Source organism: Camellia sinensis, chromosome 8 (assembly GCF_055761805.1).
Source record: "Camellia sinensis isolate YWXY chromosome 8, ASM5576180v1, whole genome shotgun sequence".
NCBI lineage: Eukaryota > Viridiplantae > Streptophyta > Magnoliopsida > Ericales > Theaceae > Camellia > Camellia sinensis.
Genome location: NC_138968.1, coordinates 154,084,984 through 154,101,545, shown reverse-complemented (window position 1 = coordinate 154,101,545; position 16,562 = coordinate 154,084,984). Strand labels below are relative to the sequence as shown.

General features: G+C 32.5%; 1 protein-coding gene across 2 annotated transcripts; it reads right to left on the bottom strand.

Moving 5' to 3' along the window:
- Positions 1 to 7,985: 7,985 nt before the first annotated feature.
- On the bottom strand, positions 7,986 to 14,919 carry LOC114281516 (G-type lectin S-receptor-like serine/threonine-protein kinase At4g03230). 2 transcript variants are annotated; one of them, XM_082883840.1, is made up of 8 exons: positions 14,696 to 14,919; positions 10,636 to 11,119; positions 10,227 to 10,367; positions 9,855 to 10,066; positions 9,553 to 9,763; positions 9,159 to 9,396; positions 8,862 to 9,012; positions 7,986 to 8,769 (listed from the first exon to the last, which is right to left on the bottom strand). In XM_082883840.1, the coding sequence occupies exons 2-8, from the start codon at positions 11,036 to 11,038 to the stop codon at positions 8,452 to 8,454; spliced, it is 1,674 nt and encodes a 557-aa protein (XP_082739966.1). In that variant the 5' UTR covers positions 11,039 to 11,119; positions 14,696 to 14,919; the 3' UTR covers positions 7,986 to 8,451. The 2 variants fall into 2 exon arrangements, with proteins under 2 accessions (XP_082739966.1, XP_082739967.1); XM_082883841.1 differs by having other exon boundaries at positions 8,601 to 8,769; positions 8,867 to 9,012.
- Positions 14,920 to 16,562: the final 1,643 nt, after the last annotated feature.

The following is a 16,562-nucleotide window of genomic DNA, read 5'->3' as shown; positions in this document are numbered from 1 at the left end:
GGCACAATTAGGCACGAAATAAGATTGTCATGAGTATCAGATTTCTATATTTATCCATCATTATATTAGAGAAAATCTTAATTAATGATGAACAAAATCAAATCGTTAACCAAATTTTTGACAGTCATATACTTACTCAAATTTGATGAATTTTAAAGAAAGAAGGATTGAAAATGATTTGCTTTCATCATTTTTAAAAATGAAATTTTAGAATAAATTTAAAATTTTTCAAAAAAAAATTGATGAAAAAATAGAGAATAAATATTAAATCAAACTTTAATCAAAATTTTGACAAAAAATATCATTAAAATGGTAACACTACCAAATAATTTCAATTTAATGGAAACAAAATAATAATAGCACAGTAGAGATTGCCTTGAAAAAATAATACCAAATGCATTGTGCCTTGTTGGGCAAAACAAATTTATTAGCACAAACTCTTCCTCTTCTCTTTCAAACCTAACCATAACCAGCACCAGCACCAGCACCAGCAAGCACCCCCAGCCAGCCACCACTGTCCCCACTCGTCACAACCTCCACCGATCCCTTCTTTCTTGGTTTTGTGATCTCCTTTCGCAATCTGGTGTTCGGCGGTGACTGGTTTCTCAATCTGGACGGGGGTAGGGAGGTGAAGGGGGCATCGGCGTAGGAGGGCGGCTGCTATGAGTGTTGGTGGTGGTTTTGAGAGGTGATGGTTTCACATGAAAGAGGAAGGATGGTAATGGTGGGGCTTTTGCGCGTGCACGCACGCGCGCACACACACACACACACAGAGGTGGGTTGTGGTAGTGAGTTGCTTAGGTGGCGCGGCTGTGGGTGGCTGATGGTCGCGGGATCTGGGTTGTCTTGGGTGGTGGGTCAAGGTGGCAGTGGTTGTGATAATGGATAACAGTGGTCCTACATGTATTAATTAGTAGTGTATCAACATCAATTATAACATTATTATTGACTCTATTTATTATATAAATTATAAATATTAAAAAAAAAATTAAATTATATCACGTCATTAATTAATATATATATATATATATATAACATTATTCAATAGTTAATTCGACAATCGAATCAAATTGTTTATTTTGCCAGCCATTAGGGCTGCAAACGAGTCAAGCCGAGTTCTATAATATTCGAGCTCAGCTCGACTTATTTACAAGGTCTTCGAGCTCGGCTCGAGCTCGAAACAAGGTACAATATCTAAGCTCAAGCTCGACTCGTCTAAAATTTATGTAATTTGAGCTTGGCTTGTGATGGCTCGTCAAGCCAAGAGAGAACCATGGAAAACAATAAGCTAACCCTCTGCACTTATATAAAAGTTTGTCCACCTTAAAATGTATTTTGCAGTCGATGTAGGACTTCTAACAAATGCACCAAACGACGTCGTTTGGCACAATATTTTCGTCCACTGTTTGAGTCCCACATCGCTGAGAGAAGAAACGCCTTTATGTCCTAATGCTTATAAAGTGGTGAATTGTTGAACAAAAGCAAAGGCAAACCTTTGAGTTTTTTTTATATTAAAATAATAAGCATCTTCATTATTGATGGACCAGTTAAAATATTTTAATTTAATAAATATAATATAATATTTTAATATATATAATATATAATATATATACAATATATACATATTTCTAAAATATAAAAATAAAAAATTAATATTTATATTTTTGAGCTCACGAGCTTATTCGAGTCGAGCAATATTAAGCTCGAGCTCGGCTCGTTTATTAATCGAGCCGATTTCGAACGAGCCTTAACGAGTCGAACTTGAGCTTGTTCATGAACAGTTCGGTTCATTTGCAGCCCTACTAGCCCTATTATCAAACCGACTTGCAAGTCCCAATAATTGAGATTGGTTAGATAAATTATTTTTTTATTCGATAACAACAATTATTGGTAGTTTGAATTTTCATGGTTTGAATAATATGAATGTCTCAAAATGATATCATTTTGATACATTCGAGTCATTTGGATCACATAAATTCGAGTTACGAAACATTTTTGTTTTAGTTAAATTAAGAGAATTTATATTTCTATTTAGGGCAAACTTCACTGTACCCCTTCTGGTTTGGGTCAAGTGCAGTTTACCTTCCTGACTTTCGGAAATCACCACATAACCCCCTATGGTTTATGAACTAAAGGGCACTATTAGCTTTTCTGTCTAATATAACGAAATGTGGAAATTACTCGCCTATGTGAAGAGTAGGTTCATTTTGAAGACAAAAATACCCCTTACACAATTTCAAATTTATAAAAAAAATGCCATTCTTTTTTCTCTCTGTACTATATCTCTATCTACTCCATTTCTACATATCCATTAACACCTCCTATACTTGCTGGAAAACATCACAATAACTATTCAGCTCATATAAATATACCTATTGGTTATAAAATGGCCTCACATTTTTGAATGTGAGTTGTTACTTTTGTTTGCTATGGAAATCTAAAATCAACATCTTCTCTCTCTCTCTCTCCCTCTCTTTTTATTTTTTATTTATTATTATTATCATTATTATTATTATTTTATATAATCTTTCCCAATCAAAGATATATATATATATATATATATCAAATCATCTGGTGAGGATTGACACATACACATACATATAGATGCACGACATATATATAGATGCACACACATACGCGCGCACACACACACACACATATATGTGTGTGTGTGTGCGTGTGTTATATATTTCTGGAATCAACATATGTTTTTGGAACATGAAATTATTTTGGATTCATCAACATCATCATCCGAGACACAGAGCAAAAACCATGGAGTTTAAGAATTGAAGTACAATCAAAGAGCAAAAACCATGATTTTTGAATTTTTGTTTTGGGTTTGATACGTATATATGTATATGTATGTATACATTATCAAGAAAAAGATAAAAATGACATTTGTTAGCCCCAAGGTTCTTCGAATTTAAATTTGTATTGATTTTGATTATCGACAAATAAATTGAACTCAATTTATTATTCAAAGTTTTTAAAATAATATTATTCAATTGTGCTTCAATGTTTCTAAAAGATATATGCTTCAATAGTATTGTTTTCCAACGGTTTTTAACCCATCAAAACACGAAATTAGCACATGTATGCAAAACACTATTTATGCTTAAAACAGGTCCAAGGGTCGACACCAAGATAGCAAGGGTCAACACCAGAATGAAGTTCTCAATGCCTAAGTGTTCTAGCTGCAAGGGTCAACATCAAGACGACAAGGGTCGACACTAAATTTCAGAACATAATCCAGCAGCAAGGGTCGACACTAAGAATAACAAAGGTCGACACTAAATTTCAAAACACAATCCGGCAGCAAGGGTTAACACCAAAACTGGCAAGGGTTGACACTAAAACTCAGCAAACAAAGTTCAGGCTTCTAGCAAACAAAAGGGTCAACACCTAGTTACGAAAGGGTCGATACCAGGAACACTTGAAAATCAACTCAGAGAAGAAAAGAGAGCAAATGGTCGATACCCTTAAATCTAGGTTTCAAAAATCAAGCTATCAAATCAGATCTAGACTGACACAGCTAATTTCTTAACCACTTTTTTCTGATCCATGGGCAGAATAAGTCATCATTTCTGATCCTTGAGCAGATTTTCTAACGTTATATCTTCTATAAAGAGTTGACTTATGAGGTTGAGTATTTAATGAAGCTACTCTCCCAAAAACCTGATTGCAATCTATATATACCCATGATCACACCTATGCTCTGATCAATATAATTGGAAGGGTTGACACCAAGATAGCAAGGGTCAACACCAGAATGAAGTTCTCAATGTCTAAGTGTTCTAGTTGCAAGGGTCGACATCAAGACAACAAGGGTCGACACTAAATTTCAGAACATAATCCAGCAGCAAGGGTTAACACCAAGAATAACAAGGGTTGACACTAAATTTCATAACACAATCCAGCAGCAAGGGTTAACACCAAAACTGGCAAGGGTCGACACTAAAACTCAGCAAACAAAGTTCAGGCTTCTAGCAAACAAAAGGGTCAACTCCCAGTTACGAAAGGGTCGACATCAGGAACACTTGGAAATCAATTCAGAGAAGAAAAGATAGCAAAGGGTCGACACCCTTAAATCTAGGTTTCAAAAATTTAGCTGTCAAATCAGATCTAGACTGACACAGCTCATTTCTTAACCACTTTTTTCTGATCCATGTGCAGAATAAGTCGTCATTTTTTATCCTTGAGCAGATTTTCTAACATTATATCTTCTATAAAGAGTTGACTTATGAGGTTGGGCATTTAATGAAGCTACTCTCCCAAAAACCTGATTGCAATCTATATACATGCATGCTTTGATCAATACAGTTGGAAGATATCCTTCATGATTTGCTCCAACGACTAGAAGATTTATCTATGCTTCTCTCCAACAACTAGAAGCCTTAAATGCTATAAAGAAGAAGCTCTCCATGTTTGAAATATATAACTCTTCAACACAAGAATAGCAAAGCATTCAAGAGCTTTTATTATACTTCATTATGCTTCCACTTTCATATATATGTGAGTCTTAGATTCCCTCCGTGCTTACATTTTCATATCCATCTTTTGAGAGAGAAAATTTGTAAAAGATGACATTTGTATCTTTAATTCTTATTCCTTATTTTCTGAGTGAAACACTTGTAAAGTGAGGCATTTAGTTTAGATGTCCTCAACAGATAGAAGTAAATCCCTTGTAAAAATTCACAAGCTAGGTGAAGCTTGGTGGTGTATTGTTTTGATTTATAGTGAAGAAATTCTCAATGAGGTATCTTGAAGAATTGACGTAGGTCGGTGAGTTGGAGCATTATAAATCTTTGGGATTGAGCTCTTCTTTCCCTCTCCTTTATTTTTTGTGTATTAATTGATTGTCTGCTGCATTTACTCTCTTGATTAATTGCAATCAACTTTCTATTCAATTTTTTAATTATCCAATTCACCTCCTTCTTGGGTTGCCTTCCCCAGTAACAAGATTGTATATGTATATGTATGTACACATAAAGTTTAAAAGGGAGAGAGGGAGAGAGAAGAAGATGAAGATGGAGAGAGAGAGAGAGAACTAGGTTTCCCCTGAAATTGAGAGACAGAGAAGAAGATGAAGATGAGGGTATAATTGTCAATTTACAACTTTTATTAACAGAAGTTAGTGTGTGTTTTAGTTCATAAACCATAGAAGAGTTATGTGGTAATTTCCGAATGTTAGGAGGATAAATTGCACCCGGCCCAAACCACATGGGGTAAAGTAAAGTTTGCCGTAAATAGAAATATGCATTCGAGCTATTCGAACCACACAAATTCGAGTTACGAAACATTTTTGTTTTAGTTAAATTAAAAGAATTTATATTTCTATTTATTATACTAGCTCACCTTAATATAGATCTGCCAATTCCTCTAATGCTTTAATCTATCGTCACTGTATCACATATCTTCACTACTAACTCTGTTGGTCTTCGTTATATATGATCAAATTATCTCAATTTATTCTCTCTCAACTGATTTTCTATCAGTATTACTCCTACCCACTCACGAATATACTTATTCATAATTATGTCTTTTTTAGTCTCATCACACATCTACCTTATCGTCGTCATCTCGGCAACACTCGTCTTATTTACATGTTATTTCTTAGTTGCCCAACATTAAGTCAATCCAATAATCGTAATTTATTTAATTTATCATGTTTCTCACGAAATTGATAGGTGGACTATTTTTTAAAATGCATTTACAATTTATTTTTTTTAAAAAAATATAATAAATTGAAGAAGCTGTGATTATTGGTTTGATCTAATTTTTTGTATGGATAATATATATAAAGAACCTGACAAAATTAAGGGGGTTTTTGTTTGCATCTAAAAAAATTATTAAGTACGCTTAATTTCTCAATACACTCTATTAAATTATTTAAGATTATAATTTATTAGGATAAAGCTTGGTAGCTCTAAAATCCCTCCCCCTAATCCCCCTAATTTCCTTTTTTGGAAACTGTTTTCTTTTTCTTTTCTTTTTTTTTTTTTTTTTTTTTTTTTTTACTTGAAATGGCATTTTCGGGGGATTCGGGCTCCCCCCTTTCGGGGGATGAATCACTGCCCAATTTATTATCAATACACTCTATATAATTTTTTCCAAATTGCTCTTCAAGCTACACTTAAATAATAAACAAATTAAAAATCTCAAATTACACCACTTAAAAAAATTCTTTCAAAAATTCTTAACCAGATTAATTTCATTACACTTGTTTCTTTTGTTTACAATTGGCCTAGGAAGCACGGATACAGATTTGAATATGAAATACGGCTATATGGGCATACAGATACAGCGATATGTCAAAAAAAAAAAAATATGGGTACAATAGGGATACATTCGTAAAAAAAATTATTTTTTATAATTTTAATAATGTAATATACACAAAAATATAACCTAAAACAAATTAATAAATAAAGAGGAATTCCTATTAAGTTAAGAGTTTTCAAACATTCATAAAACATTCAAAATTAAAAGCAAAAGTAATTGTAAATTAAATATCATTCTTACATGTCAACACTGAAAAAAGAACGAAAGTAGAAAGAAAAAAACATGAGAGAGTGAGAAAGACAATATGGATACATCAATTTGATAAATTCTGTTACTTTAACTCTCATTATAATCCTTTTATGAAATAACTAAATAAAGCATTAGAAGTAATATATGACTTTGAGTATTCGATATTTTAAAATTAAGTATCCGACACTCCAAAATTAATTAAAAATTAATTAAGAAATATCCAATATTTTTAAGAAGTATCCGATACGTATTCGCAAGTATTCAAAGAGCATCGGTATACGATGAGTATCTAATATAGATACATTTTTCTTTTTGAAATATCCGTACTTCATAACAATTGGCACACCGAATTCTCGCATAGTTTCACAATTGAGACTCAAGAAATGATAGATTTTATGAATGAGAGTAAGTTGTTGAACAATTTTACGGTGTTTGGGATGGATTAAAATAGCTCATTATAAGTTAAAAGAGCTCATAAAACAAAACATTCTATCACATTACTTTATTTTATTTTATTATATATATATATATTTATATTTATATATATATATATATATATTTTTTTTTTGTAGAAAATCAAATAACCAACTTAATAATCTATTCCCAAAGGGAGGCTGGGTACGTTCCAGCCTATGAAGATAATGATGGAGAGTGATGCTCCTGCAGAATGTGGCCACTTTCTCTCTCTTTCCCTATCTTGCTTTCAAAAGCTCTTTTGTTGTTTTTTAAAATTTTGAGTTTTTGAGAGGAGTTGGAATTTGTGATCATTGATTGAAGTTTTAGAATTGTATCGTCGAGAAAGAGTTGCTTATTTTTTGGAAAAGATTTTGGTTTATATTTTGTTAAAAAACTAATGTCATTGAAGGTTCTTATTTATATATTTTTTTCTCTAAGTTTTGACACTTTTTGGCCTGAAACTATAGTTTTTTCATAAACCCTAAAACCCTTTCAATTAAATATATATAAGTGATTAGGGTGTATTACGAAAAAAATAATATTTTATTTTAAAATTTAATGTGTATTACCCTTATTAGTGAATTTATATTAAGATATAATAGAAACTAAAGTTTTAAAATTTTAGTTAGGTGTACTGAATTTATATTTGTGTGCAAATAAAATCACCCACAAAATGAAGGGCTTAAATTATTGAAACAAGGCCCCTCTAGATTGGAGGAAAGCCCAACCAATGAAAAAAATATTGTTAATCCCACACTTTTGCCCGACCCGTGTAGAGGGGACACTTTGCATAGGTTTTAAGATTAGTCCTAGTTTATCCGGACACCCGATTATCCCCTAAAAAAATCTTACGCTTCTATCATAATTACGTTGATTTCTCTTAAGATTTTAATTCAAATAACAATAAAAAAATTTTTTTATTAATAATTCATTAATCATATTAAAAAAAATAATATTATTGTTATCTCTTTTCTACTATAATATATATTAATTTGTATTTGTTTAAATGTTTATAAACATTCCAGTTTCGAATATTAAAAGGAAAAGTCAGTGTAATTATTATATATGAAGAGAGTGAGACTAACTTAGTTTTTTCTTTTTTTCTTTCAAACTGCACGGAGGTGAGTCTAATTTACCATAAAAATAAAAATAAAAATAAATTTACAGAAATATAGAATCACAAAACATGGAGATAACACTAATCTGATTTTGAGACTGATAAAATTAAGGGGGCAGTTACTTATCAATCATATTAATTAAACTTATTTATCAACGGGTTCTGCTAATAAATTTATCGCAATAAATTTGTTCATAAAAATAAGAGAGACTGATAAACTTAATAAGTAATATGTCTTAAAAAATAGGACTTATTAGTAATTTATCCTAAAATTAATATTACACAAACTTATTGCACCTAAATGACTATCAGAAATGTAGAAGTAAAGATTCATGAAAATACTATCTTATTTATCGGCCGGGTTCTGTAGAAACTGTCAACTCATTATTAGAATGGGATGTTTCGGGTTTGTCAAAGGAAGAAGAAGGTGCAAAAGAAATCCACTTCTTTGCAACAAAAGCTGGTTCTTTAGGATTTGGAAGAGGAGTTGTAGCTTCATTAGTGAGCATGGAAAGTACATTTGACACATTTGGACGATCCCTAGGATCTTCTTGTACACACAAGAACCCAACATTTATGCATTTAAAAACTTCACCTCTATTGCAAGATTCAATTAGTGTCTGATCCATCAAATCCAATGCCTTCTCCTCATTCCACAATCTCCAAGCCTGAGATGATAAATCATCCAATCAAAACATTTTGAGTAAACCAGAAGACGTATAAGATTATATATTTTGGTCAAACAAATTTTAGCACTCACATAACCTAAAAGGTTCAGGGCTTGTTTAGATTGATAAAATCCGGTGTTCCTTTTCCCACTGACAATTTCAAGCACAATTACTCCGAAACTGAAGACGTCAGACTTTATTGAGAACAATCCATCTAATGCATATTTGGGAGACATATAGCCACTGCATTATTATGCCAAATTCTAAACTTACGTTAATATTAGTAGGATAGGACACATTAGACAAAGAATGAGTGACTTGAAATCTGCATCACCGAAAACATGGCAATCTTAGTTTGATGATGATACCTTCAATCATACTATACTTACTATGTTCCAACAATTCTCATGGTGTTCGCCTCTGTTTCTTTGCCCTTAACTATCCTTGCTAAACCGAAGTCCGAAATTTTGGGATTCATCTCTTCATCTAAAAGAATGTTGCTTGTTTTCAAATCTCTATGGATAATCCTCAACCTGGAGTCTTGGTGAAGATAAAGAAGCCCACGAGCAATCCCCAAAATGATATCAAAGCGTTTCTCCCAATCCAAAGACAAGCACAATGTTCGATCTTGGAAATGGTCCATTAAAAAAAACAAGAAGCACAGTTAGATTACCATGTTTCATGTATATTAACTAGTGAAGAAACACGTGCTTTGCATATGGCACGTAAACTATATAGTAAATGTAGTACTGGCATTTGAGGAATTTGGTTATAGAAGCTAACCAAATATGAACGTGTCTAAGCTTTTGTTTGGCATATACTCATAAAGTAAAATCTTTTCATCGCCTTTGATGCAGTAGCCCAAAAGTCTGACAAGATTCCTGTGTTGAAGTTTGGCAATCAAAACAACCTCATTCTTAAATTCTTCTAAGCCTTGTCCTGAATGACTTGACAACCTCTTTATAGCGATTTCTTGTCCTCCAAGGAATATACCCTACAAGCATATTTTTAGACAAATGTGGTGTCATTAAAGCAGAAACAACATGTTAATGAACTTCAATGAGTAAATAGGAAAGGACTATAACCTTGTAAACAGGCCCAAATCCCCCTTCTCCCAGCTTATTTTCATTTGAGAAGTAATTTGTAGCTTCTAATATGCTTTCTAAGTCAAAAAAAAGCACGTCAATGCCTTTTTTATCATCCTCTTTGAATTCACTCGAATCTATCAAGTTTTTAACATTTCTTTCCATGCCATACATCTGAAGCGCTTGACTTCCCTCTCTTCTTTCTCTGCTTTCTGATGTTGAAGATAAATATGCAATTTAGTTATAGAAACTTCTAACATGGAAGGGAATAGTGAAATTTTCATTAATATGTTCAGGATATAGAATAACAGTAAAAGAAAAAGAAATAGAAATTTTAGTAAGTGCACATTATAGGGCTGACTAATTAATTACCTCGTCTTGTTGCTGCCATTCTTCTTCTACAGAAAATCAAGCTAATGATGCATGATAGCACAAACATGCATAACACAACTGACAAAATAACTCTGGTTTTCAAATCAGCGCTTCCGGATTGCCCAGATCCTCCAGAACTCACTAAAAAAAAAAAAGTGAGAGAGAGAGAGAGAGAGAGAGAGAGAGAGAGAGAGAGAAGATGGCTTTCTTAGATATGAAAAAGCACAGAATTGCATCTATCTGATTAACAACATAGGTACCAAATAAGCAACACAAGAGGCAATGTTTACAGTTGATAAATCAATCATCAGCAAATCTGACTAATAGTTTCATTCATTCTTCCAGCCACTGGGAAAAATCTAGTACTTAAGAAAAATCATAAGATATATGCATTTTGTAGCATCTTCACCTTGTGTACAAGCTAATCTTGTCCCGTTCCATTGATAGTTTGCATAGCAGTGACACCTTCCCTTAACATCTCTTGTCGCACTGCAACTTGAATTAGGCCAATCCATGCAGTCTATGGCTGAAGTACAAAGTGGCTCAAGTGGGGAATTCCAGTCAAGCTCCACATCATTGCCATTTCCTAATTGTATTCCACCATAGCACAAGTTAAGAACATGAAAAGGCGATGATGGACTGAGCTGCAAATCTTTGGATTTTGAATTTTCAGCACCACATCTATCTTTAGCTTTCGCTTCAATGACAAACTTGCGTGTTTCTGGATTGATGTTCTTGACTCTAAAGGTGCCTCCTAGAGTCTGGAAGCTGACTTGGCCTTTTGAGTAATTGCAGAAGAAATTGGAGTACATGATCACCACAGTTTGGTCCTGTGCTTAGTGGATAGGGAATTATGTTCGTGCCACAGGTCTCACAACTTCTGTTTGTTGATCCTACAAGAGTGGATTTATATGTCAAAAAAAGAGCTACCACTGAAGTTTTAAGATCATGTTTGACTGCAATGTGATGTGTTTATACTTTTATTCTAGGCACATTTATCAGTTACATTACACATATATGCAAAACTCAACATTAAGAATAAATACTAGTGGACAAATCAACTAAAATTAGATGGCAACTATATACCAACAATCTGCCAGAGGTGAGGTACTGTGTAAATCATTGATAGGCTGTTGGTTTGGGTTTGTCTCAGATTAGCTTTGGCGGTCTGGTTTTGTTTGTTATGTTTGGCTTAGGTTGCTTTGTTTCCTCTGTTCCTTCGCAGTGACTGCTGCTGTAGTTGGGAGTTATTTGGGGCTTTATCAGTTGGCTTCTCATCAACTGTGGCTTAGTTCTGCAGATGATTGTGCTGGTGTATTGGTGCCAACCTAGTTGGGATAAATATGCTTGCTATGATGCTTGCGCACTAGCATTTTTATTGATGTATCATTAGCACTTTGGAACTTGTTCTAATGTTCATCAATATAATCTTATTTTGCAGATCAAAAAAATATATATCAATAATAATTGTAGCTAATCACATGTGTTCCTACCATATTTGTGTGTAACCCGGATTTCCCTAAAAAGATTTTTCTAAAAAATTCAAAAAGAAATTAACTGATGGCCGAGTAGTTCAACTATATATCCAATCAATGTTACAAAGTGAGTGTTTGAAAAGTTGCTATTTTAGTATGTTATTTTAGTTTTTGGCTATTTTAATAGGCTAAATTTTTTGTATTTAGAAAGATAGTTGAATTTTTTTTTGCAGTTAGATGTGATGTTTGTGAGAGAAAAAATGAAATGATTATGGATTTGATGTGACATTTTGTTTTATTGACTATTTTAGCCTATTTTGTATTTTTTTTGTTAATTTTAGTCCAAAAACCCAAAAAATAGCCTTTGCCAAAATATTACCTTATAGCCTAGCCTAGACTGCTAGCTTGAAGATTTTGGGAGCCTGAGACTTGACATAAAATGTATCTATATATAAGCTAAAAATGTCAAATTGCATGTTTGTTGCAACTGTAATATGTCGAAAATGAAGTGTGTTTTTTTGTGAATTCAAGCATACTTGTTGAATTTATAAAATGATATATTCAGAATACTATTTCTTCTAATGTATCATATAAATGTACTAAAATTTTATATACAAATAATTGTATTGGTTTGCTAGGTGAAAACTATCTTTAAACACAAGATTGTCACGTGTTGAACTTCTAAAAACTAATTTTAGATCACATTCATATCTGTTAGAAATTCTAATAATAGTTAGATAATCAAATTGTGTTACGTATAAAAAAATTGGATTTGCCAAAGTCCTTGTACCACTTTAGCATAGGCATGCATCTAGAAGTGAATAAATACAATATGAGTTGAAATTAACAATCCGATTTCTACTATTGAGAAAAAGTAAGATGCATAGATAGTAGTCTTTGAAAAATACATGTACATATCATATGACATATAACGTGGTCAATATATAACATATAATCATCTTTGTGCACATTGTTCACATGTGACATTGTATACTACCATCGTTTCTTGCAACTCATAAGGTGACACAAGGATACACCAGAATTTTGAATATTATCAGCCATGTTGCCACTGCTTTTGTGAACAAATTAAGGTCTCGTTTGGGAACAGGTTAATTTAGTAATTTTTTGACTATTTAGCTAAAATATGAGCTAAAAAAAATTAGTATGTTTGGGATGATTTTTTGGCTTTTTACGAAAAGATGTGCAAAAAGTAGAGAGAAAAGAGAATATTTGACTTTTTGGTATGGGTTGTTGGTTTTATGGCTAATTCAGTAACTTTTTGACTTTTTAGCTAAAATAGAGAGTTCCCAAACGAGACTTAAATTACAATTATGTTGATTTTAAGAAGACAAAACACACAAGAAGAGATACACTTCTAAAATTTTATTAATAACCCAAAACTCTTCATAAATAGTCCTAAAAATTACAATGGTATGACTCCGTATCATTTCAACAACAAATGTTAAAAATAACCATAAAACTCAAATGTAGTTTCGGCTATTTTGCTTTATCTCCATATAGTAAATCCGTGCAAATTAAATGAATTTGTGCCACGCGTGCCTAATTTGAAATTTGGCATGGAAAATTTTTTAAGTTAAAAGTCAAAATGCCATGTGAAAACATAAATACTAGTCTTTATCTTCATCTTCTTTGCTAAACAATATGAAAATCATAATCCTAAAAACCATAACCCTCTATCCACCTATTGCCTGGCAACTGCCCCTCCCCGCCCCTTTTCCTTCCTCCATGTACCCCACCGCCTCCTCCCTTCAATCACAAGCTCCTGATATATATAGATATATACATATATATATATATATATATAGAGAGAGAGAGAGAGAGAGAGGGAAAGAGAGAGAGAGAGAGAGAGTGTGTGTGAACTAAAACATCTAAAACTGAAATTCCAACTGCAACACAACTCCATATATTTGGGGGGGGGGGGGGGGGGGGGGGGGGGGGGGGGGGTGGGCTTCATGATTGGATTCCTCAAACAAAGTTGAAATATATGATGAATGCTTAATCAGCTAATTAATAAAAGGACCAACAATATTAGATTTCTGTTATTGATGGTTTGGGGATTCTAAAGGCAAATCTAGTCATCAATTTACATGGCCCACACCTTAAGTTTAAAACATTTTCCACGGCATCATCTTTAACGCGGTTTGACTTTGTTCAAAATTTTTAGATGAAAGGACAGGGCTCCTCTCGAGTTACTGGAGAGGAGTGTTAGGCATTCATAGGTCTTGATTTGGATCCATGTCGATAATTTAAACCATTCAATGTATAGAATCCGTCGAGTAACTTCAATTACAAAATTTTTAGAATGGAAGCACTCAAATGGCACTAAGCACTCAAATTTTGTTGACTAGTTGTAATTCTTTATGGTGAGTTAATAAAAAATAAAAAAAATATTCATAAAAATAAATAAATAAATGAAGGGTTTGATTTCTTTTTTAGTCTCAGATTTGGATTAGAGACTGTTGGATCTATGGGGCTCATCATGAGTTTTGTTTCAATAATTCGAACAGTTTATTTTTAAACCTTTCGTATATATCATTTATAAAAAAATTAAATCAATCTAATAATTGTAAACTCTTTATTTTATCACCCAAAAAAAATAGATAATTTCATTTTAAAAACACATTTTTTTAATGAATAATATATACGAAGTATTCTAAAAAACTAAGGTTTTAAATTATCAAAACATGACCCAAATTAAACCCGAGTCTGGTCCGGACACCATACTCCAATTTCTAGTATAATAGAAGGCAGACCCTGAATAAATTAAGCAACAACAACAAACACGATATCTTCAATTTATTTTGCAGAAGGAAAAGTAGGAAAAATTGCAAATCAGTGTAAATTTTCAAAAATAACTCTTAAATTAGTGATAAATTTTATCAACTTTAATAATTAAAGCTATAAACCTTTTCATGAATTTGCAAATATTTTGTGAAGTTTCAACTAATTTGCAATTTTCCCAAAGAAGTATACCTATACTGGAAGCCACAACGCGGACGGAGATGTTGTGGGCATCTGTAGCATACTCTTCCTGAAGGTTACTGAGAAAGGACGTCCAAATCCAGCAGCCGTGTCTGGGAACATCTCTCCTTGTGTTATTAGCTTCACTATATGAATATGCCTGACATTGCAATTGGCAATTGTCAAGACACTCCTTTCTGCATCCCTCCTCATTTTGGACCTCCGAAAGTAGGGTGCACTACAACATTTTTTTAGTTTAGTGACGTTTGAAAGTGTCACAAAACTATTTTCCTAATGACATTTTTTAGTCTTGTAGCATTTTGAACAAGTGCCACTTGCCATTAAAAAAAGAGTTAGTGACACTTGTAAGTGTCATTACACCATCAAGACTAAAACCTTTCAGTGACACTTTAATGTCATGGTAGGCACTATTCATGACGCTATCAAGTGCCATTCATGACGATAATTCGTTGTAGAACAATTTGATCCGCTCTTGCGGAGACTCGAACTGATAACCTTCTACACCATAAACCTTATACACCACACTCTTCCCACTACACCTCTATAGCACCACATGATTATATATGCAACATATATTATTTATATAGTACATACATTCATATTAATATAAACGTATATGTATAAACATAATTATTTTATTAAACATAATTTATGTAAAATAAACTATTTACTACCAAAATAAAAAAAAAATACCACTTTTGGCGAATTTTTAGTCGCCAATTCTATACTTTTGGCTACTAATTGTTTTTTAGTTACTAAAAAACTTAACTTTTGTCGACCAAAATCGGATTTGGTCGCCGAAGATGCACTTTTAGCTACCAAAATTTTGGTCACCAAAAAATTTTATTCCCGCCTTAGGATTTTAGTTCTCCCGCGCTAAAAATGACCATTTTTGGAGACTAAACTTATTTTTTAGTCACCAACTGTAAACTTTTGGCTACTAAATTTTTTTTTGGCACCAAAAAACTTTACTTTTGGCTACTAAAAATTTTTTAGTTGGTAAAACCCATATAATCAGTGACCAAACTTATTTTTAGTCGCCAATTGTAGACTTTTGGCTACTAAATTTTTTTAGTCGCCAAAAATCTTTACTTTGGGCTACTAAAAATTTTTTAGTCACTAAAACCCATATAATCAGCAACCAAACTTAGTTTTAGTCGCCAATTGTAGACTTTTGGCTACTAAAATTGTTTAGTTGCCAAAAAGGTTTACTTTTGGCAACTAATGCTGTTTTGGTCGCTGAAAGCTATACTTTCAGCGACCAAATTTTTTTGGTCAGGAAATTTAGTCGCTGAATATGCTTTTTCCTATAGTGTATATTGAGTTTAATTCATTTATTTTTAATCATTTACTGCATTTTAAAAATTTAGAAAATATATTGACATTTGTTGTTTTTTCAAAAATGTCATTATAAGCTTGGAAAGTTTTTAGCTTAGTGGCATTTCTCAAAATGCTATAAAATATTTGTTTATAACACTTTTCATCTAAGTGCCATAAAAAGTAATTTGCACCTACCTAGTGTCCTGACATTTTTTAAAAAATGTCATTGCAAATATTCATAAAAAGTTTTTGTAGTGACATTTTTGTTGTGGTGAAGTGACACTTTTTTTAATTGAAATGCCACTAGAGCCTTGTATGTTTGTGGCTCTATGACATTTTTCTAAAAAATGCCACCAAATATTCTTTTTGTGACATTTTTAAGAACATGCCACTAGTATGGTGTCACTAAAATATGTTTTTGTTGTAGTGTTGTGACACTTGTTCATTGAAATGTCACTAGAGCCTTTTATGTTTGTCGTTTTGTGGCCTTTTTCAAAAACGTGTCACTAAATATCATTTTTGTGGCATTTTCTAAAAA